The 22,566-nt window shown below is 32.2% G+C and overlaps 1 protein-coding gene across 1 annotated transcript; it reads left to right on the forward strand.

The window, feature by feature from the left end:
- Nucleotides 1-1,609: 1,609 nt before the first annotated feature.
- LOC115990288 (wall-associated receptor kinase-like 1) lies at nt 1,610-13,589 on the forward strand. The gene is made up of 2 exons (XM_031114136.1): nt 1,610-2,689; nt 13,323-13,589. Exons 1-2 carry the CDS (start codon nt 1,667-1,669, stop codon nt 13,587-13,589), a joined length of 1,290 nt encoding a protein of 429 aa, XP_030969996.1. The 5' UTR covers nt 1,610-1,666.
- The last annotated feature ends 8,977 nt before the right edge of the window (nt 13,590-22,566 follow it).

Here is a 22,566-nt window from a genome sequence, read left to right on the forward strand (position 1 = left end):
GCTCAGTTCAATGGATCATGTGTAGGGAATTAACATGAAATTTCCAAACCTGCGAGGAAAAAAAAAAAAGAGAAAACACATGACAAAGAAAAATAATCACACGCACAAGACAGTATTTACCTAGTTTGGCAATTTGCCTACGTTCACGGAGTTGTAGGGATTTCATTATTATCAGAGAAAAATACAAAGTGCAGCAGTAGAATTTTTTTTTTCTTTCTCTCAAAAAATACCACAAGAAAACCCTGATCACCAAAACAACGGTTTCTATATCCTACGCACAGGTTTCTATATCCTGCACCCTCAGTTTCTATTTTCCTGGGAGCGTTGCCCCCGGACCCCCAAGAGGTTTGTCCATGAGCACTACGGCTTGGGCCTATCGACCCAAGCCTCTGCTCCATGGACTAAGCCTTAAAAAGCCTCCCATTAAAAACCATGAAACATCATTTCGGGTTGGGTCGTCATCTGGATCAAACACAACTAGACTCCACAAAGCCCAACATCATGGAAGGGAATGACTAAGCCACTTGGGTATCCTACCTTTCTCTGAGCTAGAACGGATAAAAAAAAAAAAAAAACTATATTTCATGCACTTTTAGTTTACTAAATTTATGTACGCTTAAAAGATGAAGAAGTACATTAGCTTTTAAGTTTTGGTCTTTTGATAATCTATCACTAAAAGATAAATCATGCATTTTACAATTTGACAGTTTCAGACTTTTAGCTGAATTGCATTACTCCATGCTTTTTTTTTTTTTTTACCTTAAAAATGTTCTAAATCATAATATGATAGTCTATTATCTAATATTTCAAATCTATCTTGAAAAGACAATTTCTCTCTATAAAGTTGCATAATTCTTCATTTCAATTTAGATTTTTTAATCTATTATGCATGATATAGATTTTTACAGTAAGCTTGAATGTGGTGTGAGAAATGAGGACAAGCAGCTTTTTCAGTCATTGTTCACTAAAAAGGGATAAAAAATTTGACATCATACTTTGATCAAAGTCAGCATATAACAGGAGATGTGAGGTATTTGAATAATGGAAGAAAGTAAAGGAGAAATGAGTGAAGTATTTTGGTTAGTCCTAGAAAATAGTGAAGGCTGATTTTATTGATGAGTACTACTATACATTTTTTTTTTTTTTGGTAATAAATTTTATAATCTATAATAAGAATTTGCCAATTAGGTGTTTAAGCTCATGTAAGGTAGGATTGCCAGGTACATGTTGCAAAGTTAGCTGCAGCCGTGCAACGGGGAAATTTTTGTTGGGCTCATAAGCCCCTTAAAACACAATAGATTTACATGAAAAATCAAGTATCAAACAATAAATTTCATGTATAAAAAATGTTTCCATAAAGCAAAATAATAAATTTTATTCTTCCTAAGAAATTAATTAGTAGTTAACACCGTTTTATATTCTAGGATATTATGAGAAATATTAATGTAAAAAAAGAAAAAAAATTAGTAACTTCTTTTAAAACATGAGAAAGATATTTACAATTCATTGTACTTTTGTTCAAATTTATTTCACACTTATTCATAATTTTATATAATCTGAATTTAGGTTGATGTGATATTTCTATTTAATTTTCTTGACTTGTGCAGTTATTTGTTCAAGCCTTGGGGCATTGTTTCATTTCACTATTATATGGTGCTTGTACAGAATGATAAAGAAAAGAAACAAAATCAAGCTCAAGAAAAAATTCTTCCAAAAGAATGGTGGTTTATTATTACAACAACAATTATCTTCAAACGACAACAATGTTCAAAAGACAAAATTATTCAATTCAAAGGAGTTGAAAAATGTGACTAATCATTTTAACAAAAATAGAAAACTTGGTAAAGGTGGGCAAGGTATAGTTTATAAAGGAATGTTAGCTGATGGAAGAATTGTGGCAATTAAAAAGTGCAACACAGTGGATAAGGGGAATATTGAAAAATTCATTAATGAGATTATCATTCTTTCCCAAATCAACCATAGAAATGTGGTCAAATTGCTTGGGTGGTGTTTAGAGACAGAAGTTCCATTGTTAGTTTATGAATTCATTCCCAATGGGACACTTTTTCAGTACATCCATGAAGAGAATGAAGAGTTTCCATTACTAACATGGGATATGCGCTTAAGGATTGCCACAGAAGTTGCAGGAGCTCTTTCTTACTTACACTCAGCAGCTTCACTACCCATTTATCATCGAGATATAAAATCTTCAAACATACTCCTCAATGACAAATATAGAGCAAAAGTAGCAGACTTTGGAACTTCAAGATCAGTGGCCATTGACCAAACTCATGTAACCACACTGGTATATGGTACTTTTGGATACTTGGATCCAGAATACTTTCAAACAGGCCAATTTACAGAAAAAAGTGATGTTTACAGTTTTGGAGTAGTCCTTATTGAGCTTTTAACTGGAAAAAAGCCAGTTTTTTTAACAAGATCACAAGAAGATCAAAATTTATCTACATACTTCATTCATTCAGTAAAAGAGAACCGTCTCTTTGATATACTTGATACTCAATTAAGGAAGGACGGTAATAAACATGAAGTCATGGAAGTTGCTAACCTTGCACAAAGATGTTTGCATTTGTATGGAAAGAAAAGACCTACAATGACAGAGATTGTGAAAGAGTTGGAGGGAGTTCAAAAAGTTTATCCTAATCAACCAAACTTTGAAGAATTTGATTATGTTAGAAATGAAGAAATGGGGCCTTGGAATGACATTTCTATTTTATCAAGATCAAGTTTAGAAATTGGTGAACCTTCATCATAATTTTTCCTTCCACTTTTATCTCACTTTGATTAATAAATTATCTATTTTGGTACTTTGTTTCCCTTGTTGTAAACTATTATAACTTCTTTTAGGCATATGCACAATATACTAGTCAATGTATAGGTTCATTTTGAAATATTGTGTAAGAAATTATGTTTATGAGCCATATTTGGGGAATTAGGTTCAATTATAAGAAGAAATAGAAAATGTAATTTAGACCCTAATTGTGTATTATGTAGCAAATTAATTAATTGTATACCAATATGCACCATATCATAAAGCAATAGATGCACAATACGGAGATGAAGTAGAAAACTGAGGGATCTTGATTTTAAAGGGGGAAAAATGGTTTTAGATTAAAAACCTTTTTGAGAAACCCGTGACTTACAAGAATTAATGTTAAGATAAAATGAAAATTCCAATGTTTCCCATGTTTTGATGGGAAGTCCTAGCCATCCTTAAAATCCCATCATTCTGTTGTGAATAATGTGGTTATTTGATTGATGAGGTTTGAACCAAGTGATTACATAGAGGAGAACCTCCTTCATGATTTCATTAGTCGATGGCTTTTTGAAAAAGGGGAAACCCTTAAACCATAATTAAAATCGAATTTTTGGAAAAAAAAAAAAATTGTGCTTTAAAAAGAGAGTCTTAGAAGATCAAAATTTTTTAATGAGATAGAATTTTGACAACATAATTGCTTTAAAATGAAAGTTTTGGAAGATCGGATTTTTTTTTAATGGAGATTAGGAAATCAATTTTGAGATAGGATTTTGGCAACATAATTGCTTCTATTTTTTTTTTTTTAAAGAGTTTTGAAAACTTGATTTTTAATTGAAAATCATGACACCAGGGTCAAGAAATAATTTTGGCAGCATGGCTATAAAATTTAAGATATGGGGCATTTTGCTGAAAAGTTTTGGCGAAAGGGGCAAATGCCCATTTTCTCCATAGAATTTCATCATTGGCTAAAGAGATCATGAGTGATGATGCTGAAAATCGTCAGTAAGTCACACAGTCCTCACGTGCTCAAGATAACACTTGCACAACACGAAACAAGAAGACCTTAGAAGAGTACCAGCATGGTACCAGCCAAAGACCCTATGAAGGTTAAGTTAGAAAGCTTCTCACAACTTTAGGGTGATAGAGCTGGGTAAATTATGCATACCTTGATTTCTAAGGGATTTGGGTTTTTATAGTAGTACGGAACCGACATTCATTTCTTTCATAGGAAGATGTTTTCCTTATGAAGAAGACCCCCATAGATGTGCGTATATTACGAGATTCTTTCCATGTTGGGATTCTTTTCATGTGCGTATAGTTTTCACTACTTTAATTCACTCATTTTATTTTATTTAATTTTATTTATTTATTTGTAAATATACGAATGAAATGAAATTTCATTTCATGCTCCTTTGAAAAGTACTTAGCAAACATATTTTTCAAACTCAATTTAGATTTTCTATTATATTTAATGGACTTTTATAACTGAAATTGAAATAATATCACGAAAATGTATTTAATATTTTTCTAAAATTTATGAAATATATATTTACACAAAAATAAAACTCATTGAACAATAAAGGTATAATTCATATAACAAACGGAAGTTAATATGTTTTATATATTAGATCTCATCTCATAGCTTGAAAATTTGAATAACCCTTTTTTTATTCCCTCTTGTCAGTTACGATCAGTTACATATAACTCTTGGAATGTTGTCAGTTGTCACATGACATACTTCATTGTTAATTATATTTTTTTAAATTTTGTGTGGTGTTTTAATTTTCCCTCCAATTATTAATTGAACAATATTGCATTTGTTCTTCTTTGGATTCAAGTGGATTTTACTTCTTTATTTCTTTAAGAATTAATAAGTCACATGAACTATTGGTATTTGGTTGTATTATATGAATTTCTAAATCATATAGGCAATGTGGAAAAAAATATTGGCTTCTTGAAAGTCACACATGGAGGCTTTAAAAAGAAAAGAAAAGAAAAAAAAAAATCACATATGGCGCTAAGCACTAGAAACTTAGTTACAAAGATAAAATTTGTCCAAAAGTACCTAAGACAAATTTTAATAATCCTAGAATTTAAATTTTTATTAATTACAAACAAAGAAAATAAATTTATTTTTTTTAATTTTTTAATTTTTTTTATAAGCGTGCCATGTAGGTCTTCTGTTTAATGCATTATTATCCTTTCTACCCCAAAAAAGAATAAAAAATAAAAAATAAAAATCATTAGAAATTTAGAACCATACATTTGGATTCATGGACGTATTTGCAAATCATAATAATTTAAATTTTTTAGTCGAGTCATAATAATTTGAGAATGGGTATCCGCCCATGACCCATACTATGAAATGTTTAGGAGATTAAATTGCCATTATTATTTCATACTATAGTAGGAAATAAATAATAATAGCATATTCGGAGATTCAAACGACAATGGAAGGAGTTTTGACATATATCATTATTGTATGCTTTCACAAAAGGACATTCATGTGTCATTATTGTATTCATCATCTATTTTTACACACACACACACACATATATATATGTGTGTGTGTATAGTTTGTGTTCAATGCATTGATGCATTAGACACGTTAGAATACGAACATGTGGTCATATCCTAACGTGTAGATAAATAGTTTTTTGAGTCATATTTTCCTTGTGAAGCTTTAGCTTAGAAGAAATGATTTGAGAAAGAAACATATGTCATCATTGCATGTATCCAACTGTAAGAATTCATATTTTAATAGATATATATATATATATATATATATTTTTTTTTTTTTGCTAAACGTTAAACATAATATAATAGAGAGATTAATAGTCCGTCACAACCTTTTCTTTTTCAAGAAGAAGAAGAAGAAAAAAAAGTCATGGATATGGTCTACGTACTATGTAAGTACGTAGTATGTACACGTGCGGTTGCGGCACCTTGTATATATTTAATATATTATAATATAACATGTGTTTTTATTTATTTTCTCTTCTTTTAAACGGGATAGTATTAATTTTGATTAAGATTGCATTTGGCAAGACTATTGCAAGTAGTATGAATCTGGATAAATTAAATAAATAAATTTTGATAGAACATATTCTTATGAAAAATAACCTTTGGTATGATATGTTGAAATTGTTACAAAAACAAATAAATATACTAAATGTGCGTTTGAATACCGCTAATTTTGCTAAAAACTGAAAATTTATAACTGAAAACACTGTAGCAAAATATTTTTTATTACTACAAATTATTGTTCACCTGTTTTTAGCACTTGGCTGGTCCATGAACAGTGCCATGGACCAGCCAAAAAAAACGCAAGGAAACAAATGCAAATGCAGCCACTGGAAACAAACGCACTCTAAATGCAATTACGTTTGATGATTATGTTGTGAAGATTTGGGGGCCATTTGAATTGAGAGGGAGAAAGAGGGAGTGAAGAGAAGTAGAGTAAAATTAATTGAAAATAAGCTAATTTTTGACCAATTCTAGCCAACTCGACTCTATTTCTCCTCAATCCAAACCGATCATTAGTAAAGTAGAAAAAAAAAATATAAAAATGAATGGAGGCTAAGATGATGTCCAAGATCTATGATTGATCTTTAAAATAGAAAGATCCATTTCACGATAAAAGTTTAATTTTTTTTTTTAAATCTAAAAATATATATAGTATCACTTTATATAAAATTATATTCAAGAATGATATGTGATTTTAAATAAAACACACACACACACACACATATATATATATATATATATATTCTCCTTTTGAAATTGTTAGTTCTCTATATTCTCAACAAAAAAAAAAAAATCGTTCTCTATTCAATTTTAGGATGTCCCAAAATGATTTTTTTTTTTAAAAGAAAGAAAAGTCCAATAAATTATTTTTCTAATTTACCTTTTACTTTATTTATTTATTATTTTTTTTGGCATACTAGAGGACCGTTCAAGTAGTTGACATATTAAATAATTACTATTAGGGTAAATTACACATACCACTTTTATTTTGTGACACTAACCTTTCTTATAGTTTACTTTATAAACCATTTACCTCACTTGTGATTTCTTTATGAGCTATTTTCGCTATTAACGGAATTCGATTATGAAATAAGTGGAAACATCAATACAAACAATGGCTAAGTTAGGATTTGACTTTAGGGAGAGTTAAATTCTGTATATTAAATGATATATATATATTATATTATATAAGGTAGAAATTCTACTCTAATTTAATCTAAATATATATGTGTGTGAAGTTTCATTCTAGAGACTTGAACCTTGACTCTTGTCCCCCTACACCCCATAAAAATTTTATACTTATGATGTAATCATCACACCAATGGTACACGGTGGTTAAATGATATTTTTTTGAAAGAAAACTCATTAAAAATTTGTATATTCATTATATATATAATCTGTTAAGGATATTTTGACTGAATAAGCTATTAAAGTTCCATTAATGACTCAAATATTCTTAATAGTTAGATTAAACACCAAGTACGTCTTACGTAAACAATGTTATTAGGTAATTATCCCAAATTTGATTTCTTATCACACAAATTTTTATGAAGAAGTGTTAGAAGATATGTGATTCAATGTTAGGAACATATGTCAATATAGAATTGGCTAATCTTTTGACAAAATGCATTTTACTTGTAATTTGGTAGATCTAGGATGTGTTTAATACTTCAAGGAACAATGTTTCAAGATCAAGTGTTAAAACCATGCAAGTCTGTCCAAGAAACAAGTGAAGAAGTGCTGGATTTTAAAGCTCAACAGCTAGTATTTATCGAGGTTTAAAAGGCTACTGAAGCCCGATACTCGATAGCTTCTCAATAGATAAGCTATCTATTAGGGTTTATGAAAATCAGTTTTTTAGAGCTGATTTCACTTCAATCTGTGAGTACATGTTTGGGCTTTCTTTTCTCACCACCCTAAACATATATAAGGATTGTTTTAAGGGCCATCGAAGGTTGTGCAAGTCTGAAGTAAAGTGTTAGGTTTTAAAGACTTAGGTTTTTATGTATTTAGAACTCTAATGTGTATTATTGGCAAACCATGATCAAAACAATATGTTGAGAAGTGTTTAGTCTTGCTCAAAGTTGTATCTTTTATGTAAAGTTGGAATCGAGCTAATGCAGAAGTTACTGTGCATTTCGACTTGGCTCGATCGATCGAAGCTTAGGCTCGATCGATCGAATCTCGGGCAAAATGCATTTTTCTACAGATTTCCAACTCAGCCCTAGTTTTTTTAAATGTTTAGGGTTTTCTAATTTGTCCTAAGTATAAAAGGAAAACCCTAGTCACGTTTTAGTGTTGCTCATATTGCTGTTTGTGTAAATCTCTTGTGAGATCTAGAGGAGCTTTCTTTTACACAAACTTAGGGTTTTCAAGGAGGAGATTTTATCTATACCTTGATGATCAACTCAGTAGTTGCCATTGAAGTTTAAAGAAACACAAGCGGGTGTGCTTGTATCTGGTGGTGAATCCAAGAAAGAAGGAGTTCGTGGATTCGGAGCTTGCACATGGTCGTGTTAGTAAGTTCTACAGGTAGGTAGCAATAAGAAGTCGAGCGTGGAGGCTTGTAGGTCTTATTGTATGAATTTCGATTCTTTCAAGATAGTGGATTCAAGTTTACCTTGAGGATAGCTAGGTTAAATCCTCCCCAGATTTTTACGGTTTGGTTTCCTGGGTGATCATATCTTTGTGTTATTTATCTTTTCACTGCTTTGCATGATATGATTGTTTTGATTGTGATAACCTAATTTTGTTAAATTGGACTAAGTAACAACTTGGATAATTACCTAGGTTAATCCAATTGTGTTTTTAAGGGGTCTAAAAACCAACAAGTGGTATCAAAGTGGGTTGCTCTCTTGTTATTGATCTTTTGATCACTGAGTTGATTCTTGACCCCAGTTGTCATGGAACACGGACACTCTCTTGTTATTCCTCCTCACTTTTTTGGGAATAATTATGCTTATTGGAAAGTAAGGATGAAAGCATTCCTGAAATCGATTGATGAGAGAGTCTGGAACTCCATTGAATACGGATGGGAGAAGCCCACTACTCCTATTAGTGAGTGGCAAACTTCTCAAAAAGAAGTAGTCACGTTTAATAGCAAGGTTATGAATGCTATCTTTAACGCTGTTTCTATGGAGGAATTTAAGAGAATCTCTAATGTTGAGGTTGCTCATACTGCTTGGAATATCCTCCAAACTATGCATGAAGGCACAAAGGCTGTCAAAATCAATAAATTGCAGCAATTGACTTCAAAATTTGAAAGCATTAGGATGTCTGATGACTTCAAAATTTTGATGAATTCTATGCTAAATTGAATGATATTGTTAATTCTGCTTTTAACTTGGGTGAAATCTATGATCAACCTAAAATTGTTAGGAAGATTCTTAGATCTTTAACTAAAGACTTTAGACTCAAGGTGACTGCCATTACTAAAAGCAAGGATGTGGACTCCATCCCTGTTGATGAACTTGTAGGATCTCTTCAATCTTATGAGTTGGACCTACCCAAAACTAACAAATCCAAATCAATGACTCTTAAGTCAGTTGATGATGTTGAGGTTGGTGGATTTGATGATGAGCTCTCTGCTACAGAGATTGCTTACCTTGCCAAGAACTTTAGAAACTTTCTCAGGAATAGTAACAGAAAGGCAAGAGGCACGAACACTGCTGAACCTAGAAACTTTAGGAAGAATGATCCCACTAAGGCTAACAATAATGATAAACCTAGAGAAAAAGTAGATCAATCTTCTAATAATTCTATGGGTCCTTAGTGTTTTGGATGTTAAGGGTATGGTCACATGAAATCTGAATGTCCTACCTATTTGAAGTCTAGGGGTAAGGCTATGGCTGTAACCCTTAGTGATGATGAAGTTTTTGATAATGAGTCTGATTGTGATGAGGATGGAAACTTCATTGCTTTCACTGCTACTGCTATAGTCAATGAGAGCATATCTATTAAAGAGAACCCTTCTGATGGGGAACTCTCTGAGGATGTAGATTTTCAAGAGGCCTACAATAAACTTTGCAAAGTTGATACAAAGGATGCTATGAATGTTGAACTTGGTCTGAAGAAAATTGAATCTCTTGAGCTTGATAAGAAGAATTTGCTTGTAAACTGTTTAATGCTAATGAACTTTTGAACAATGTGAAAACTGAGAATATGCTATTACTTGATAAAGTTAAATCTCTGAAACTTAATTTATCTGTTGCTAGATCTGCTAGTTCTAAACTTGATCAAATGCTGAGTTTTCAAAAGTCTCATTTTGACAAATCTGGACTAGGTTATGTTGAAAGCATCTCTGTGTCTGCTCCCCATTCCACAAATTTTGTCCCTTCATCTTCTTCTGAACCTTCTGTGAGTGAGATTTTGAGTGAAATTGTCAAACCCCCTATGAGTGAGGTTATCAAACCCATAGAAGTTTTATCATCTAGGAAGATTAGGGTTGATCTGAAAGAGTCTAAACCTAAGAAGCCTACCCTGTCTAAGGACAAGTCACATGATAAACCTGCATGGGTTTGTCATTTTTGTGGAAATTCTGGACACATTCGTCCAAGCTGTTACAAGCTACAAGCTGCAAAGAGAGCAAACAAACCAAAGGTACCTGTGCCTCAAGCACAAGACCCTATGGTACTCATTGGTGAATTGGTAAAGACATTAAACCTTTATTCCAATCCTGGAGTTGGTAATCATTCCCATGTGAATAAGAACTCAAATGCTCATGGTGCATCTAAAAAGTTTTGGATGCAAAAGACTCGAACTATTTGAGTCTTTCTGACATGGTCCTTGTGCTTCATTGCTCTACCCTTTGTGACCATTGTTCTTTGGTTTTTTTTTTTTTTTTTTTTTTTTTTAGGATTTGCATTGCATAACATTCATGCATTTCATTCTAGGTGTTTTTTTTAATATAAAAAAAATAAAAAAATAAAAAGGAAAAGGGAAGAAAAAGGAAGCAAATTGTGTTTTGTACTAGTTTCTTGGTTTTTGAGAACAAGGTTGGTCAATTTATTTTCACATAACATGTCTTTTGTAACTTGTTTAGCTTTGATGAGCTTACTTATTGTACTTTACTAGTTGAAGTTTTGTAGTGCATGTTGTGTGTGAAAGGTGTTTATAGTTTTTGATCACTTTGTCTTGATCTTGAAGTCACATGTTTTTTGACTATCGGACTTGAACCTTTTGAGAAAGGCATAAATAACCATCTCACCACTGTTCACTAGCCAATCGTGAACACCTTAGTGCATATCGTAAGATTTTGTGCTCAAGAAAGTGTAGTACATGCACAAAAAGAACATAAGGTGTAGCCTCAGTTTAATTGTTTAATACTTAAAATTGGTGTGTACTATTAGGCTTGATGCCAAATCACATAATTAAAATTGGTGTGTACATTATCCTGACTTTTTAATAAGTTTCTAGATAAATTAAAATTGGTGTGTATATTATGAGGCAAAATTCAAGAAATTTACATGATTGCAAGCTTATGATCTAGGAGATGTGGGAGTTATATGATGTAACTCTTTAGGTGATAGTCTCTTTTAAATTCTATGTGATGAATTTTGTAGACTTTGTGATTGATTGCTATTTACATATCATCTCACATGTATCTCAAGTTTTTGCTAGTTGCACACACTACACGAGTTACTCTTTGCTAAACATTGTATATGTTATTGTGTGTGTTTTTGGTCTGACCAACCAAGTTTACAATTACTTTGAATTCTGTGCAAAATTGATTTGATGCTTGAAAATTTATGGAGAATGCAAGAAATTTTAATTTTGGGAAATTTGGGCTTAAATTCTTGTTTTTGAAAATCATATCATCACATACTCATGCATTTTGTTCCTCAATGTCAATGCTTTGAGTTGTTCCTAAATGTCTTTTCAAAAACTGTGTTTTATTTTCCTCAAACTTTGTGAGCCTCTGTCCATTTCGTTTGATCCAACCTAATTTTCGACCAATCGAAATTGTTTTGAAATTGTTTTAAATTTTTTAAAGAGCCTCTGTCTGTTTTGATCAATCGAAATTGATTTTTGATCAATCGAAACTCGTGAATCAGGTTTTTAAAAATATCAGTTTTGACTTGTTCCTCTCACTTTTTAAAAACTTTTTCAAAACTTTCTCTCTCTCTCCGACTTGGCAAGGCTTCACAGAGATTTTTTTGTCGTTTTCGGCCAGTCTTTTTGCAAGGTTTTTCTCTCCATAAGCCAGTATGTCCATATTCCCCTCTCTTTTTCATTTATTTTCAGTTTTACATGCATTGAAGGGTTATTTTTAGACTTAGCATATTTTGGGGTTTTTGATGATGCAAACCGTATTTTGTGAAATTAAACATAGGGTTTTTGTTCTAGGATGTTATAATCATGATCCTTGTGGTTTAATTTGATCAATTTTGTGGTTTTTGAGGAATTGAAAATTCTAGGGCTTGTAATTAACCTGAATTGGGGATTTTGTTCAAATTTGGTTAAATTGATGAAATTGGCTTGTTGATTTGATGTAATTGATCATAGGGGTTTTTGTGTGAGAAACTCTATGCTCAAGCCAATTTTGTGAATTTGAACTTAATTTGAACTTAATTGCACTGCATTAGGACGTGCATCATGCCATTTAATTTGTTCATGCATCATATAGATTTTTGTTCTATATTTTTTTTGTGCTAACTTGCAGTCTGCCCTTGGTGTTTTGTTTTGTTTTGTTTTGTTCCTTTGCTTTGTGTCTTAGTCCTATCCTAGCACCATGCTTAGGAAAACTAGAGCCCAAAGGACCCCCTCCACTTCCTCTGAGTCTCCCTCTAGGGGTGAGGTGTTTAGGAATGATAAAAGCAGAGAGGCCTTTGAGACTCTAAACTGTAAGCATAAGATTTGGACTGAGCGTGCTGTGATTTTAGATGAGATTGATCTGGCCATTAGGGCTAACTTTGAGTCTAGAGGTTGGTTGTCTCTCTTAGAGATAGATCATCCACCCCTGACCGCCCTGATTAGAGAGTTCTTCTCAAATCTCTCTTGCCACGTCTATGATTCCAACACCCTTATTAGGAGTTGGATACGAGGTATTGAGTTCACCATTACCCCTCGGGTAGTGACTGAAGCTCTTGGGGTTCCGGTTGCTCGGGAGCCTGACTATCCCTATGATGAGTCTCCTCCCTTAGATGTTGTCATGTCATACATCACTGGGTCTTTTATCCAATGGGGTTCTAATCCTCGAATCACGTTCGCTGAGCTTACCGAGACTGCTTATCTTTTCTTTAAGATAGCGTGTCATTCATTGTGACCTATTTCTCATCTCCACATCATCCCTCTAGAGTGATGTGTGTTTTTGTATTCGTTTGTTTCTGGTGCATCTATCAGTTTCTCTCATCTGTTCTTTCGTTCTTTGAACGAGGTTCATAGGAGTTCTGCCGTAGGGCATGCACTTATCCATCCTATTTTCATTCATAGGATTTTACTGTTTCTAGGTCTAGATGGTTTTCCTTCTGGTGAGCCTGTTCATATTGTTGCTCCCATAGGTGCTACCTTTCTTTGGCAGAGGGCTGCTCACTTGAGAGTTGCTCCTTCGCGTCCTAAAGGTGCATCATTTGGTACTGTTCCCCCTCCTCCCTCTTTTACAGGTGTTGATGCTACTGAGACGTCTGGTGCTGCTGCTACTGATGCTGATGTTCCTCCACCAACTACTTTGGATGATTCAGACATTCGACTTACGTTGGATCATGTCTTGACCATTCAGGTGGCTCATAGACAGATTTTGGTGGATGTGCTCGATGAGATCCGTGCTTTGCGCGCAGAGTTGGCATAGTTTAGACGATCTTCACTGCCACCTCCCTTTTGATGATAGATTTTGTTTGCCCTTTGGCATTCCGTCACAAAAAGGGGGAGTACTTATTGAGCTTGTAGAGTTTTTGTTTTAAGGGGGAGAGTATTTTTGTTGGTTGGAGCTTGTGGAGTTTAGATTGTATCTAGGTACTTCACATTGTATTTTATCTCTTGCCATATTTTTGTTGGGATATTCATGTCAGGGGGAGTTACTTTTATTGCTTTACATGTTTCTTGTTTTCAACTGTTTATTGATTTATATTTATGAGTTTTTCATTGATATATGTCTTTATTGTGTGTTTTTTGAAATCAAGAATTTATTTTGTTTACTTGTATTTTTTCCACACATGCGGTTATACATTTTGTTTAGTGTTTTAGGAAATATATAGGTTGATTCAATTGAGCTGCTGTCTACACTTGCAATTGATGGATAGTAGTTAGGATTGAATTTGTTTATGAGCATTATTTGTGTAAAGGGCTTTTCTTTGTAAACTTTGAACTTCTAGTTGTGTTTTGTCACGGATTGCCAAAGGGGGAGTTTGTTAGGTTCTAAAGACTTAGGTTTTTATGTATTTAGAACTCTAATGTGTATTGTTGGCAAACCATGATCAAAACAATATGTTGAGAAGTGTTTAGTCTTGCTCAAAGTTGTTTCTTTTAAGTAAAGTTGGAATCGAGCTAATGCAGAAGTTACTGTGCATTTCGGCCTGACTCGATCGATCGAATCTCAGGTAGAATGCATTTTTCTGTAGATTTCCAACTCAGCCCTAGTTTGTTTAAACATTTAGGGTTTTCTAATTTGTCCTAAGTATAAAGGGAAAACCCTAACCACGTTTTAGTGTTGCTCATATTGCTGTTTGTGTAAATCTCTTGTGAGATCTAGAGGAGCTTTCCTTTACACAAACTTAGGGTTTTCAAGGAGGAGATTTTATCTACACCTTGATGATCAACTCAGTTGCTGCCATTGAAACTTAAAGAAACACAAGCGGGTGTGCTTGTATCTGGTGGTAAATCCATGAAAGAAGGAGTCCGTGGATTCAGAGCTTACACGTGGTCGTGTCAGTAAGTTCTACTGGTGGGTAGCAATAAGAAGTTGAGCGTGGGGGCTTGTAAGTCTTATTGTATGAACTTTGATTCTTTCAAGATAGTGGATTCAAGTTTACCTTGAGGATAGCTAGGTTAAATCCTCCCCAGGTTTTTACCGGTTTGGTTTTCTAGGTGATCATATCTTTGTGTTATTTATCTTTCCGCTGCTTTGCATGATATGATTGTTTTGATTGTGATAACCTAGTTTTATTAAATTGGACTAAGTAACAACTTGGCTAATTACCTAGGTTAATCCAATTGTGTTTTTAAGGGGTCTAAAAACCAACATAAAGTTGTGTTCATGCTAATTGTGACCGGAGACAGAATTTGCCCTAATTCATCTTTTTCTTGAAGAAGCTGATGTGTTTATACACTGTAGGATTTTGTAACCAAGGAGCTTCATGATCTTCATCATGTGATGAATTGAAGAACTTTGCAGCTAACATCTTTCTTAAGTTGGTGAGTAAGCCACGTACTGGGATTCACGCATCGAATTGGTTAGTCACATACTGGGAGCAGTGCATTACAAGGAGAGATTATCACTACAAAACAAGTCCAATTGGGTATTGGGGTAAGGGTTCAATTGTAGGTAGGTATAAGGTACTGGGATTTCTTTACTTGTAACTGCTTGTTGTGATAATAGTAAATTCTCGGGAGTGGTGACCTTAAAATCACCCAATTGGGTTTTTGCTGTGTAGGTTTTCCCATTCGTAAACAAATCATTGTGTCAATTTAATTTTCACTACATTTAGTTATTTGGTGATTTGTTTGTGCTACCACTCTTATTGCATGCAAATTGAATTAATTAATTAATTTGGCTAATTAATTGGTTAATTCATCATAAGGGATCAATACATTCTTGGCCTATCAAGAAGAATAAATTACTAAATAAAGAATTTAATGTCATATTAAATTTTTTTTTTCTTAATATTGCTTTTGAAATTAATAACAATGCTCTTTCTTTCTCTTTTTACTAGGGCTGTCCATGGGTTGGGCGGGTCAGGTTTATGCCCAACCCGTAACCAACCCATTAGAGATTGGGTAGGCAGGTGCCCAACCGCAACCGACCCGTCGGAGATTGGGTTTTATGGGTTGGTTTCCCGTCGGGTGAGCATCGATTTCGGGTGAAGCTGAAACCCGCCGGAAACCATCGAAAAAAATGAGAAAATCGGCGAGATCTCTCCCCATCCTTCCAAGATTCGGTGTGATCTAGCCGAATTTGGTAGAGATTTCACCAAATCCAATGCTTTTTCCCCCAAATCGTGCCAAGAATCACCGAATCTGGTGTTTTGGTCACCTAAATCTGCCAAATTGTGCGAGAAAACTCGTCGAAAATCTTGAATTCACAACGGGTCGTTCTCTCTTCGGGCGGGTTGGGTTGAGCGGTTTTTGAAGGAGGGGACCCAAAACCGAACCGCCAGCGTTGGGTTTTGGAGCTTGGGACCCGTGTTCAACCACTGGAGCAGTTGGATCGGGTTGTAGCAGGTCAGGTACAGGGGGTTGGGCAAGTGGGCGGGTGAGATGGACAGCCCTACTTTTTACTTTTATTTTTCCTTTTGTTCACGTGCCATTTACTTTTTATAGGTTTTGAATCTTAAAATATATTGGTTAAATAAGAAATTTTTTTTTTCTTCTTTTTTGAATGAATTTCGAAAACATAGAGGAGATAATAGTGTAATCACTATAGGTGTGATAAAAGTTATTATGTTAATTAAAAAAATACATAAAAGAAATTCACGCAAAAATTAAATAAGAAAAAAAATTCAAATTCAATTGAGGCAGGGGAATTAGTTGTAAAGTATCTATTGGCTGCTGATTCTGATTTGTAATTTGATTTCTTATATATTTCAATCAGATATAAACGAATGCGAAAGCAAGACACTCAATCAATGTCCCAACAAGTTGGATTGTGTGAATATATAAGGTAGCTACCTTTGCAACAAGTCAAAATCTCCAGTGAAGCCAGAATCTCCAGTGAAGCCAAAATCTCTAGTGAAAATGGCCATTATAGGTATGTCAATTTTTAAACCATTATAGGTATGCCTTATACTGATTTAACTCATGTGATGCACGAAAAATATTAAAGTATAATATTTTTTTTTTCACTTTTTAGTCTAAATATGAAATTTTGATAATCATGATAGTTACTGATAGACATTTATTATTATTGTATTTGTATATACAACTATATATATTCTACCATTAAAATAAAATATAATGTACCATGATTCAAATGATGGGTTTAGATTTATATAGGAAAAAAAAATTAAATTCAATTAAAAAAAATTATAATGAAGTGTAAAATTGTGTGGTCTCAAAAGTATATTTGGCAAAATATTTGAGGTGGGACCATAATTCAAATGCCTTCAATATTATAAATATTAGTCGGTAACCTATGTAATGCATATAACAATTTATATAATATGATATATATTTTTATTCTAACTATTAAAGTTGATAATTAAAATTTTTTTTTTTTAGTAAAAAAGTTGATAATTATAGTGGATCTCAATTAGAATTTATTTTATGATTGTGTTTGTGAACTATATATTCTAGGAATCAGAATTTATTGTAAATTTATTTATTTGTTAAATTATATATTCTAGCATTTATAGAAGATATAATGTGCGGAAATTCTAATGGATGGTTTAAATATAGAATAGAATTCAAAATCAATTAAAAAGTATATATTAAAATAATTATGTGTAAAATTGTAGGTCTCAAAAGTCTATATGGCACAATATTATGACGTTTATCAAAAGTTAAATGTCTATAGTGTTTTTGATAATTCGGTACTTACAACAAGAGAAAGGGAATTTGAACTTTGGATATCTTTATAACATAAAATAATGCCAACCAATTGAGTTGGAAGGCACTTGGCATAGATTATAGACTATAAATTTAAAAAATTAATAAAGTAAAAATAAAAACAAGACCATAGTTATGTGAGAGAGAGGTGCTATACCATAAGTCCTTGACAAGAGGGACTATACACAAATTCTCATCCATTATTGGAATTCTATGGTGATACACAATTCTAACATCCATTCATTCGCATATATATATATATATATATATTTTTTTTTTTAGTTAAATTTTTGTATGGATTAATTTTTTTTTACTTGGAAAATAGAATTGTACTTTTAGTTTATTGGTTTTACTCAGTTCAATGGATCATGGAAGGGAATGACTAAGCCACTTGGGTATCCTACCTTTCTCTGAGCTAGAACGGATAAAAAAACTATATTTCATACACTTTTAGTTTACTAAATTTATGTACGCTTAGAAGATGAAGAAGTACATTAGCTTTTAAGTTTTGTTCTTTTGATAATCTATCACTTAAAGATAAATCATGCATTTTGTAATTTGATAGTTTCAAACTTTTAGCTGAATTGCATTACTCATCTCTCTTACATGCTTTTCTTTTCTTTTTTTTTTTTTTTTTTTTTTTTTTTTTTTACCTTAAAAATGTTCTAAATCATAATATGATTGTCTATTATATAATATTAGTATGTAACCTGTGCTACCGCACGGGAATGGATATATTATTAATCATGAGTTTATTTAGGTTTAAAAGACTTAGTTATGTCTAAATTCATATTATTGACCAGAAAATTTCATTAACAAAACTTAGTAGTATATATATATTATTTGTTCCATTTTTGTGGTTTGAAAATGATATTTATGTGCAAATGGAAGTTGTAGATGAGAATGAGTTGTGGAGTAAAATAGAGTAGATGAAATGAGGAGGGGAAGAGAAGATGATAATTAAGCACAATTTTAGTCGAGCAGGCCAGCAAACCTTATATGATATGGCTTATACCTTAATTCAGTTTTCACATCACGTATGTACTTCTATTCTCCAATAGACCATTTGGAGGAACATATGAAATGAGCAACCACCACTTTTATTACTTCCATTGCGTTCAAATGAGTTTGAATGTAGGGAATTTTCTAGAATGCTTCTCTATTGTGCATGCAAAAATGCAATATCTTTAAAGCAATTAAAACTTGACTTACTTTGATATCATAACTTACTTAGAAATAAGGGAAAAAAAATAATAACAATTTATTACAGTGGAAATCATTTAGAAAATAGTGCAAATATATTCAAATGAGTTTGTATAACATCATTGTCTAAACATTTGGGACTAATCTTCAAAGTCAAGTCAGTACATTGAAGAGGATATTCATCAAGGGTTTGTTGTAAATAATATTATGATGAGACATTTGTTCTTAATCTTTGAGGGCCTATTTCTAATAAGCCACTTGAAAATTAAGCAAATCCAAAATATCATTGTAAAAAATAGTTATAGCACCGAATTTGTTAAGAGTTTGATGAAACCAAACACAAAAAATGAACACAATGATTACATAATGGCAAGATAATGGGTTTTCAATTTAGATAATATATAAACCATCAAGAAAATATATTAAAAGGAAACCTTTATAAAGAATAGTCTCTTTCGACTCATCTCTATTCAGTATTAATAGTATTATTACAAACTCATATAATGTGTCCTCTCCTGTAATTCCAATTCACATGAAAATTGCTCTAGGTATTATAAGTTCTACTGCAATTTTGTTACAAACCGATTTGGAAGTTGAATTATGATGCCATGCATAACTGGTCGGCAATTCCACATCAATTCACAACAAAAATGTACTTAATGGCATATTTAGTAAAACATGAAAAGAAATGATAAAAAACAGCTATTCACATGTATTTAATCATGATATATTTAGTATTCATGTGCCTTGTGTAGATGATTTAATGAATAGAACGATTTAATAGATGTAGGTGGTCATCTAAATCACTATGTAATGTAATTGGTTGGCAGAGATTCCTTCAAACAAATTTGGCAGAAAAGTTGTCCAAGAAATAAGGCAGCATATTCTAGCAAATACAATTGCAAAAAGAGCACCAGAACATATGAAAAGCTTTGCAGTTCTCCACTATTGAGAAACTGAAGCACCACTTCAAAAACCAACAAAAGTTTTTTTAATTTCTCAAAGCTTTTCTAATCAATCTAATGAATGAAAAAGTCAAGAAAAAAACAAAAGTTAGCATCCTATTATATTTTAATAATTTTCCTCACTTTTAATAGCAATTGAGAGACTATAAATGCCTACTTTTGGATCAGCACAACAACAATGTAAGAAAAGGGAAAATGGAAAGTTTGAAGGGATGATTTTCAGGCTTGTAATGATTATTCTCATAGCAATTAGTTTTTAAAGGATCAAATGTGTTAGTCCAACTCAAAGACAGCATAACTTCAAGTTCAATAATATGATGGTCATTTTATTACCAATAAGAACTGCCTTAAACATTAAGAACTTCCAAACAAACTCAATGGTATTGGACATCCTTTGAAATGACCACATCCTTCAAATGACCCGTATTTATTATTTAAGAAAACTTGCTAATAAAGTTATTATGATTTATGAAACCACTTGCAATTATGATAGCATCACACAATAAATTTTAAAATTTCAATCATAATTGATAGAAAAGATCACCAAAAAAAAAAAAAAAAAAAAAACCTACTCAGACAAATTCCAGCAAGGGAATTCCACAGTTGGCTGGAGTTTCGATCGTCCATCTAAAACATACATGGGAAGAAAAATACAATTTTTCTCCCATTTCCATTTGAAAATCCAATACATAAAAACTAAAAAAAGAGGGTTAAAAAATTGAACGAATCTCACCTAGATTCTTCAACTGGGATATGATTCCAATATCTTCAATCACCTATCCCGGTGATTGCTAACCCTTTTGAAGCAATGGACAAACAAACACCACCCGTTCTTTTATGCAGCCAAACTCTTTGCATAAAGCCAATTTTTCAACAAATCCATCAGAAACACATCCATATCAAGAAAATCATATAATATGAATAATCCAAACAGGAAATAAGCCAAAGAACCATATTAGGGAGGTACCAAAACTTTATCACAGCAAAACCAAATAATTTTATTCCCCTCTCAATTAATTAAAATAAAGTCTAATATTCCTAAATTAAAATTTATCATGACAAACCACTAAATTTTTATGATAGAGGTTTATAGTTCATCAAAAAAATAAAGGTTTATAGTTACATATCTTTTAAGTAAATCAAACACAAAAAATAACTTTTTTGTAAGCATATAGTACTGCTATCAAATGTTGAAACACCAATGTAACACACACACACACACAAAAATAAATAAAGAATTTGAATAATGTTCAATATTCACCTAGTGTGAGTAGCAACACTTAGAGCTTTGGTGTGATTCCTAATTGACCAAGTCATCTATTAAGTCTAATGCTTTTCTAACATAAATCATGAATGCCAATTTTTATGTCAATTACCAATCTGTTGATACTATTTTTGCTAAAAGAACTCAAGTTTCATTATAATACATTATGAATTATTGTCTACCAAGAATTTAGGAACATACCTATTTTGCAATGAATTGTCTAGGTCTTCATTTCCTTTTCCTTTGCCCTCAACATCACCCGCCACATCTTTCTAAATAAAAGAGAGAACCAATTGTGGTAGAATATAGATGCAAAAATAAAAAGTATAATGAAAAAAAAATTAAAGTATTAACCGTACATATGAGGATTCTGTAAAAGTGTAAATAATTGATACATAACATGATAGAGTTGAAATATTAAATAAAACCGAAAATTTTATATGCAAAAGAAATGAAGTTATTGTAATCAGTAGATGGATACCCAAAGTACCAATCCATTAAAACTACAAACTTTGAAACACAAATTGAAAGGGATTTCAATAAAGGGAAAAATAGACCTAACCGTACCCATTCTTCTTGGACTTTGGGTTGCCTCAAAGGCTTGGCCTTTCCACCTACAAACCCAGAAATAAATAAAGAAACATTAACAAAGAGTGCAGTCGAGATCTCATAGGGAATCTATACTTGAAATAAATCAATGATAAATGATATTAAAATCAAATCAACAGAGAGTCAAAGGAACCTACCCAATAATGGCTTTGGTGGTGCGACGGCAGAAGAAATAAAGTTTCACAAAAAAGGGTAGAAATAGACCTTTGCAAGAGTTCTTCTATATGTATGGAGTGCCTCGTTCTTGTCCCCTGTAGACAAATAGAAAAATAAAATAATACAATTTTACATTCCAAACAACAATCATAATTATAATAAGAAAAGGGTAATACAAATCAAATAGTTGGCATGCAATACTCAATCCAGTTTGGAGTATTCATTAAATTAGAAAGTTAACATTGACACCCAAACCAGTAGATATGAAAATTTGAAGGAAAAAAAAGACACCAAAATCAAAAGGAATTAAAAAAAAAATGATAAAAAAAAATAAATAAAATGAAATAAAATTCAGAGAATGAATTGAAATAAGAAGAAGAAAAAGAAAAGAACATCACATAGATGACAACCAAACCACGTTTAACCAAAGAAAATTCCTTGTTTCTCGGCAATACCTTCAATGGCTGTCAACCCTAAGCTAAATGGGTTTCAAAAGTCTTTGATCATGCCCTTTATTTCTTCGTCATTCAAGCTTAATCAAAACCAATAACCCAAATACCTAAATTAATAAAAATCAACCCAAAATCTTGAAAAATTATAAAGCAAATCTGGATGATCATCAAAAAGAGTTGCAACCTGAAAATTGTAAAACAAAAACCACTAAGAATATTAAAATCCAGCCCACTAAGACTACTAAAAGTTACATGAATAAGAAAACTTTAGAATTTTAAAAAAAAAAAAAAGAAAAAAAAAAAGAAAAAGAAAAGGAAAGAGCCATGACACGCTAACTTGATTGTAGGCCTTAATTGTTATGCCCTTGTGCTCCTTCTAGCACACATTCATAATGTCTTGGAATGCTTTATAAACAT

The sequence above is a fragment of the Quercus lobata genome, chromosome 5 (genome assembly GCF_001633185.2).
Source record: "Quercus lobata isolate SW786 chromosome 5, ValleyOak3.0 Primary Assembly, whole genome shotgun sequence".
Lineage (NCBI taxonomy): Eukaryota > Viridiplantae > Streptophyta > Magnoliopsida > Fagales > Fagaceae > Quercus > Quercus lobata.

Coding starts and splice junctions, on each gene's coding strand:
- LOC115990288 (XM_031114136.1), top strand. CDS start 1,667: ATGATAAAGAAAAGAAACAAAATCAAGCTCAAGAAAAAATTCTTCCAA. Junction 2,690..13,322: donor ACTTTGAAGAATTTGATTAT/GTTAGAAATGAA, acceptor TTTCTTTGGCAG/AGGGCTGCTCACTTGAGAGT.